General features: G+C 34.5%; 1 protein-coding gene across 2 annotated transcripts; it reads right to left on the minus strand.

Moving 5' to 3' along the window:
* Window positions 1–5,174: 5,174 nt before the first annotated feature.
* On the minus strand, window positions 5,175–7,880 carry LOC146923327 (cytochrome P450 71B35-like). Of its 2 annotated transcripts, none has more exons than XM_085716087.1 (2): window positions 6,941–7,880; window positions 5,175–5,951 (listed from the first exon to the last, which is right to left on the minus strand). In XM_085716087.1, the coding sequence occupies exons 1-2, from the start codon at window positions 7,844–7,846 to the stop codon at window positions 5,334–5,336; spliced, it is 1,524 nt and encodes a 507-aa protein (XP_085572213.1). In that variant the 5' UTR covers window positions 7,847–7,880; the 3' UTR covers window positions 5,175–5,333. The 2 variants fall into 2 exon arrangements, with proteins under 2 accessions (XP_085572213.1, XP_085572214.1); XM_085716088.1 differs by having other exon boundaries at window positions 6,454–7,880.
* Between the last annotated feature and the right edge of the window lie 1,096 nt (window positions 7,881–8,976).

Genomic DNA, 8,976 nt, shown 5'->3' on the forward strand with positions numbered 1-8,976 from the left:
TGACGGTAGTTAACTACCGCTGAGCAAACCAATAACAGTTAACTATCGCTGGATCAGTTACAGTTAACTACCGCTGGGCCAGAGCATCAATTGTGATTTTGCATGTTTCGATCAAAAAATCAAAATAAATCGATGTTTATTCGGAATGCTACGAAACTATGCAGACCCACTATATGTATTTTTATATAGTTGTCTGTAAAGTGTTGTAGCATTCCGACCAAGTCTAGATTTATTTTGATTTTTTACCGAACCGCACAAAATCACAATTTTTTCCAAGTGCACGTTGGAAAAGTGACCTAGAAGTTGAATTTTTTCACCATCTTTTGCATGCATGTTTAGGAAAAAAAAACAACTCCCACAAAAAATTGAATTTTCCGACAACACACAGGTTAAATATGAATTTTTAACTACTGCCGGTTTTTAACTATTTTTTTACACAATTTGGCATTGAAATACACTAATTTATTTTTTTGTCTCTTGTCGAAAAATTTAATTTTTTTGTTGGAGATGTTTTTTTTGTCCTAAACATGCACGCAAAAAATCGTGAAAACAGCGAGACTGACCAGGTCGCTTACGATCCGTTGGCAGAGCCTTCCAAGTCGGCTCCCATGAGATTCCATGGTAACGTGGTGAGACCAGAACCGGCACTATTTGTGCTCTAGATTTTTGGGTTACTCTAAAGTCACTGTAATTATACATAGCCGCGCAAACCCTTTTCCCTAAAGATCCCCGCTTTATTACACACCTCAAGGTAACTTTTTTCGGACGCGCACTTGGAAAAAAAATTGTAATTTTGCGCGATTGGGTCCAATAATCAAAATAAATCGAGACTTAGTCGGAATGCTACAAAACGTTATAGACAACTCTATAAAAATACATTTAGAGGGTCTGCAAAGTTTCGTAGCATTCCAAATAAGCCTCGATTTATTTTGATTTTTCGACCGAAACGCGCAAATTCACAATTGATGCTCTGTCCCAGCGGTGGTTAAGTGTAGTTGACCCATCAGTAGTTAACTGCTGCCGGTTTGCTCAGCGGTAGTTAACTACCGCCGGGGGGTATTTGCATCATTTCGATATGTGTTTAAGAAACTATTGAGGTGAGAAAAGCAATTTTCTTATCTAACATGACCTTGTGTTTTTGTTAAACTATGTCATATACCACTTGGTCTTTTAGTTAGGGAAGAAGTTAGTTAGTGCATTTGAACCTCCAAGTTCTTCATACTTACTCCTTGATTTTGTGTATGAGCTTTTGTCTCACTAAAAAATGTTTTGGATTCATTCATAAAAGCCTTTAAAATAGCCATTAGAGAAGCAGCTTCCTTGATTTTGTGCAGCGATTGATGTTTGGGTAGGTGTGTTAAATCTTGCTGGTAAAGTAGCCCTAGCTTGCATTCCTTGTCCACCTTGCAAAGTATTACTCTGGTTGAACCACAAAAGGCTAGGATGGTTTCTCCAACCAAGGTTATAAATGGATTGTTATTCTTTCTATATCAGCCTATAAATACACATAAATAAGATTTGCAGGATATTCATTGTAGAGATACCCCCTCCATAGTACCTAATAAACAACATAAGACGTTTGAATTCAAGCCTGATGCGACAAGTTCACCACCAGGTGCAATGAGGCAAGTAGTTCAAGTTTTCGCCTTGCGTGGCCAGTCCTCTGCCAGCCGTGTGATGAAACACTGGCAAATCCCCCTTGTAATTTTTTTTCCCAAACTTGAATTATTTTACCATAGTTGACTAAAACTCCTTAGTGCTAACCCTAAATAGGTGTTATTTCAGTTTAAGTGCTAAACCTAAAAGCTAATGGAAATTCACATAAAAATGAAGAGTAGTCAAAAAGAAATTTTTATAATCTGCTTTGAGCCACTACATTGTTTGAAAAACCTTTACATTTTCTAATTTTTTATGATCTGGGGTCTAGGATGTGGGTGTCACATCAATCTCTTAGTAAGCGGATCCACAATCATGTCCACTGTTAACTCTTTCTAGCACAAAGAACTAGATGTCAATGTGTTTCGACTTTGTCGAGCTCTTGTTGTTATTGGAAAACCAAAAACCTTAACGCGACCACGACCATGACTATTATTTAAAACCTTGTATGTTGCCTGGCACAACTGTGATCATGAATCATAATTGTTGATATTACGAAAATCTGTGATCAAATACTTTTAATCTGCCACAATTGCGCTTGCTATTATTGATAGTGCGAAAAGTTGCGATGAAATACTTTTGATACTGCCACAATTGCACTGGAATACAAATCTTGATATTGCTGCTTGATAGTTCCCAGGGTTTGAGTTGAACTGAAGTATTGGTGATCTCTTACATTTTGATGTATAAGATCTATAAGTTTGTGTCTGAGTTTGGTTTTTCAGAATATTATGCAATCTATTTATTTTATTTTTTTGCACAAATTATGCAATCTCTTTGAGAATTTATGCAAATATTGATCTGAAAATGCAATTCTTTAATAATTACTGTTATATTCTTGGACTTTACACTAATATGATGGTGTTCTTGCTTTGAAATATCAAAGCTACTTTTGATTTTTATCACATCTGTATTTTTATATATTTTATTGAATCTGATTTTTTTCTTTGAGTAGTTGGAGATTAACATGGAGTATCTGGTACCATCACTGTAAGTTTTAGGCCTTGTTTGGATAAACAGTTTAATTGCAGCTTATGTATAAGCTAATTCAATTTCAAAAGATAAAAAAAAGTTAAATTGTTTTCTATAACAAATATAACCTATAAGCTGCTTTCATAAGCTATCTTGGAGAATTTAAGCAAATAAGCTGAAAACAGCTTATGAATATATCATAAGTTGTTTTCATAAATTCTCCCAATCAGTCTCATAATATTTATGTCGTTCAATAAGTTCAAATAAGTCAATCCAAATAGCCCTTTAATTGGAATCATTGTTGTTGTCATATAGCAGCTATAATGACACTAGTGTAGCGAAATTTGAAGAAATTGTTATTCTTCTGCAATACGCAATTTAGTACAATTTTTTCGTCTTCTTTCAAATAGCGGATATGTAGCACGGTAATGTCGCAAAATTAGAACAAACTACAATTTTTCAGATGTTAATGGATGTCAATTTACTTTTCCTCCATGAACTAGGTGTTGATTCAACTTGGAGATATTTTAGCCTGCTAATGACTTGAAAGCAAGTTGAAAATAGGATGCACAAGAATAAAGGTGGGAAAAATAGGAAATATGGAAAGGCTAAATAATCATAATCTTGTACTTCTTAATCAATTGTATGATCATATTTTATATTGACTAGTCCCAATCAAAATTGCTCCATTATTTGCTTTGATTAACTTCATTAGACTGCATCAAATCTGGCTTGTGCATGTAACAGGCTAATTAATGTTTGTTCTCATTTCATATTTCTTGTGAAAGTATAGAATTTCTCTTTCAAATCATCAATACTGAGAGGCAAGAGATTTTACTGAGAAGTAAGAGGAAGTAAGTTAAGAATAAAATAGTCTTGAAGCAAGAAAGCAACAACTGAAACAAAAGAAGAACATCATCAAATAACGTTCAGGATCAACACATCGTTCATAGAAACAAAGACTCGACTATGAGAGAGTTCAATATGGCTATGTTAGCTAAACAAGGATGGCTGATTATCCAGAATGAAGAAACTGTGCTAAGCAATTGTTTAAAAGCAAGGTACTTCCTGAAAAATAATTTCCTTCAAGCATCCCTGGGATATAATCCGAGCTTCACCTGGAGAAGTATCCTTCAAGCAAGACATGAGGTTATTGATCATGCTGGATTGGGGAAGATAGGAGATGGTCGGAATATTCGAATTTGGAGTGATAATTGGCTCCCTTACCAAAATGGATATAAGGTCTGGTCGCCAAAACCAGCTAATTGTGAGGTAGAATACGTGGCAGAATCAATGAATGAGGAGCACAATGGTTGGAATATGCAGCTTGTAAATGATATGTTTCTACCTTTTGAAGCGCAACAGATAGCTCAAATACCCGTTGTATATAATCAGAAAGATGAATTTGTGTGGTGGGCTAATAAAAATGGTGAGTTCTCGGTGAAATTAGCATATCATTTCTTGAAGCAAAGAAAAGACAGTGTTCATTTGATGTGGCATACCTTACATAACCGCATTCTGGTCAGAATGGCTCTTTTTTATCGAGGGGTTCACTGCAGTCCAATATGTTGTTTATGTGATAAACATAATGAGACTGCTGAACACTTACGCAGTCCAATATGCATTGTGATTGGGTAAAAACAGTGGTTTGCATCAAAACTAGGTGTGAGGTTACGCAGTGATGTCCTTATTTGGATGGTTGGAACAAATAATTTGTAATGAAGAAGATGATGTGATTCAATTGGTGTTATCTATATGTAATGAAATTTGGTGGATAGAAACAAGAGATGCTTTGAGGGGAGTGATATTCCTTGTGCTGTCAGTTGCTACAATAATGCCTTAAAAGTTATACACTGCTACAATAGTGCAGAATTTCAAATCTTGCAGATGAAAAAACCAACAGGTATCACTTCCAAACAGTAACATCAGATGGTGTCTTCCGACTACAGGATCCAACAAACTTAATGTTGACGCTGCGGGCCCTTCAGAGAATGGAAAATGGCAGCAGCTGATGAGTTTATGGCAGCAGCTGGTTGGTTGTTGGTATATGCCGATTCTACCCGACTCCGATGTTGCAGAAGCAATGGCATTGTTGAAAGGCTTATAGTTTGCAAAGGATCTGTTCTTCTTGAATGTATAGGAAGAGTCAAATTCAACGAGTGTGATTACCGCAATTGAAGACGAGCTTCATGTATCGACCTATTTAGGAACAATTGTAAATGAGTGCATCAAACTAAGTCCTAGCTTTAATTCTATTAGCTTTGCTCATGTTAGGCGTGTAGCTAACCAAGCTGCGCAGCACTTAGCAAAATTTGCTCTTTCATCCAATTCGGACTTTGTTTGGATTGAAGAAACTCCATCGTGTATTTTGACGGTTGTGGCTTTTGATTTATTGCCTCAACCAGTTTAATGAAATTGGTTTCATTTCAAAAAAAGACTCGGCTTTGACCAAGTCAAAAACCATTGATAGAATAAAACATTAATGTTATACACCATTCTTCCTAATCCCCTACTTGATCCTCACACTGCCCACAGTACACAACATGTCAGATCAAATATGTTCTATGTAACACTTCCTTGAACCCCAAGGAAGGAATGATTTGAACATATAATACAAGGGAAATGGTATATATAGTAATGGCTTAGTTACAACAAGCATGCTTTATTTTCTTAGCATAAATATAACATAACTTGAAAAACAAAGATCAAACACATTCAATCCTCTTCTTAGCAACAAGGCAGAGAGGATTTTTCTTATGTTGGACAAGTCCTGGAAGACCATCAATGTCTATATCTTCCCACTTTACTCCTTCAGGCATTTCCCAATCAAACAAATAGAGAAGATTAGCAAGTACAAGGTCCACAGTAGCAATTGCCATGTTTAAGCCAGGACAAACTCTTCGCCCCGAACCAAACGGAATCAACTCGAAATCTTGTCCTTTTAAATCTATATCACTACCTATGAATCTCTCGGGATAAAACTCTTCTGGATTCTTCCATGCTTCCGGATCTCTATGGATTGCCCACGCGTTAATGTACACCAATGTCTTGTCTGGAATTTCATACCCTTCGATGTCGCACTTTTTCATCGTTTCTCTTGGTAAAAGTACGGGTAATGACGGGTACAATCTCATTGATTCTTTTATAACTGCCTTGAAATATGGAAGCTTTTGGACATCTTCTTCCTCTATAAAACCCTTCCCTTCATATGCTTTTCGAATCTCTTCTTGTACTTTCTGCATCACTCTTGGATTCTTCATTAGTGCAGTCATAGCCCAAACTACCGCGGCTGCAATTGTGTCTGTTCCCGCCAACAACATATTCTGCAATATTCACCATGTATTTAGATTTTGAGATAAGAAGAAAAAAGAGTATTATAGGCTTATAGCTCAAGTGGAAATAAAATTCATATAAAATTGTATTGATCAAAAGATTGTGATTTGTGTACATAATACTAATATTTATGGAGTTCAGCTAAACTAACTAATTGAGTAACTAAATCTAACTAATGTAACTAACCAACTGATATTAACTAACTCTAACTATCTTAACAATATGTTTCATTAGTAAATATACCAAATATAAATATTAACAAGAGAAATTTCCATAGATCAAGTGGACGGTAGGATTAGACCCCTCGAATTAGTCGGTCATTGACCGGATACAGAGTTTCCCAAAAAAAAAAGATAGTGACTAACTCCAAGCACAAGATGTGCCAAGGCTAGAACCAAAAAAGAGACAAGACAGTACCATATTATGATATTATATAAATGAATAAAATAACCAAACAACAAAAGAGACAAATCAATATCATTTTTATATTACCTAGTAATAAATAGCAACTTTGATCATGATCAACTGCTGCTAGATTAAAACTAGAGATTTTGATGGAAAGAGATGCAGGCCATAGAGATCAAAATTCTAACAAATAGAAGAAAGCAAAACCAATGTAAACAAACATAACAAACTTGGTTCTCCAGCTCTCCATCCCCTCTAACCAAATCTCAACTATAAGAAAAAATTGAATTATCGACGAAAACAAACAATATAAAAATGAATTTTTCGCTGATTATTAGATTAAAATGCCAAAATTGAACATAAATTAATTTCATTTTCTTTCTTAAATTTCAGTCAATAATTAAACTTTCTGAAGTAGAGATCTTGCACAAGTTATTAGATTAACTCAACAGTTTAGGGCTTAAAATTGAAGTAGAGATCATGAAGTGTTCAGCAAAAGTAAAAGCTTTTAAAAATTGATCCAAGATTAAGGCTTAATAAGAGTGAAGAAAACAAAATTAAAAAAACCATTAACCATGATCAAGGGTTTGATGTGTTCAGATTTTAGATCCATTGAGCAGTAAGGATCATTCTTCAATTCAATCAAAGCATCAATTACATCATCTTCATGTGGAGGCAACTTCTTCCTATTTGGATCAAGATGTTCATCAACAACACTCTGAAAAAAACCATCCAAAATCTTGAACAATTTCTCAAGACGACTCATCAATCCGGTGAACTTATCAACAATCCCTCCAACAAAAGGCAAGTAATCCGTGTAAAAGAACGAAATCGTCATTTCCTGAGCTTCTTTAAGCAAATCATGAAACATGCTACGTTCAGCTGCTTCATCTTCAAACCTTCTACCGAACGCGGTCCTACAAACTACCGCGCTTGTTAGACACATGAGAAGCTCATGCAAATTAACAACTTTGTTGGAAGAAGCATGTTCTGATATCTTCTTGATCATTTGAGTTGTCTCGTATTTTCTAACCGAGGAAAACATTACGACACGTTTGACACTAAGAAAATGGATGAAGGAAAGTTTTTTGGTGTGTCTCCAATATTCTCTATATGGTGAAAAAAACTGGTCTAATCCATCATATGAGAATTTCATATGGCTGATTAAAGCGGGTCGGTTACAGAATTCGATGTCGTGTGTTTTCATTACTTGTTTGGCCATTTTAGCTGATGAAACAACTATTGTTTGCTTTGAACCAAGTTTAAGGGAGATTATAGGGCCATATTTCTTTGAGAGTTCATAGAAGTTTAAACCAAGAGCTGAACTATCAAGTTGGTGTAAGTTTCCAATGAAAGGAAGGCCTTTAGGACCTGGTGGAAGAGTTGTTGATTTCTTAGATGTTTTGTGTTTTTTGAACAAGAAGAAGAATAGCAAAAGAGCAAAAGGAAAAAGAAGAAGGGGTGACATGTTTTGGTTCATGAATTAGGGATAGCTATTCAGCTATGGTAATCTTATGAGCATGTGTGTGAATACACACATATTTATGGAAAATATTAAGGGAGTGGAGGGTGCTATGTCAGAGTTGAGAGAGGCAACATTTGGATGATAATATATCACTTAATAATTTTTTAAGGGATGCATTACACAACTCATTGTTCCATTGAAGATTATGATCACTTAAATTATAAATGTAAAATTATGTATTGGGTAAAATCAAATTTGTTGGTTTACAATACTTATTTATATTACGATGGTCTAAAATCATTTGATTTATTATTGGTATATGTCAAGAATGATCATCGTCTTATATACATTTTTTTATAGATTCTTTAAACTATGTAATTTTTTTTTAAGGTGTGTCAATCGCTAAACATAGGTATTTCTACTAGTTGAATTTTTAACTTTGATTCGCCACACAATAAGAGCCTATGCCCTTCCTCTAGACCCAACTGACCTAACTCCCATTGGTTCACCTTATACACTTTGTTTTAGCACAAGTTCACCATATACACTTTTATTGTGATGTTATCTTACGTTTTTCAACGAATGATTTTAGATTAATGTAAAATTTCATTGATATAATTACATATGATGACAATTTTTAATTCAATTATTTTAGAAGATAATTTTCAATTTTTTTTCCGACATTCAAACTTCGAACATTGTATATGTTATGTATAGCTAAGCTTATAGGAACATATAATTTTCATTTTAATAGCCAGTTTTGTAATACATGTATCCAATAAAAACTTAATGACTAAATAGGCAATTACCCCCTGAAATTGTAAGTTTCGTCAATTACCCCCCTGAAATTAACAAAACGTCAATTACCCCTCTGAAATTGCACAATGTTAATCAATTTACCCCCTCCGTCAAATTTTTCTGTTAGTCAACATGATGTTTTGCAAATACCCCCCTCTAAGTTTTGCACTTATATGCAAAATTCCCCCCGAACTTGAAAATTTATATTTTTTCCTTATCCTTAACTCAAAAGATATTAAAGACAAACAATTAACAGTTAACTTTAATACTTTACATTGCTCTTTCATTTATTTTATTTTGTTTCTGTTGTGTCATTTGATTGTTCAATTCTCCATAACTTATGACTT

This window comes from Medicago sativa, chromosome 5 (assembly GCF_051527215.1).
Source record: "Medicago sativa cultivar Bolivia chromosome 5, Bolivia_mono, whole genome shotgun sequence".
Lineage (NCBI taxonomy): Eukaryota > Viridiplantae > Streptophyta > Magnoliopsida > Fabales > Fabaceae > Medicago > Medicago sativa.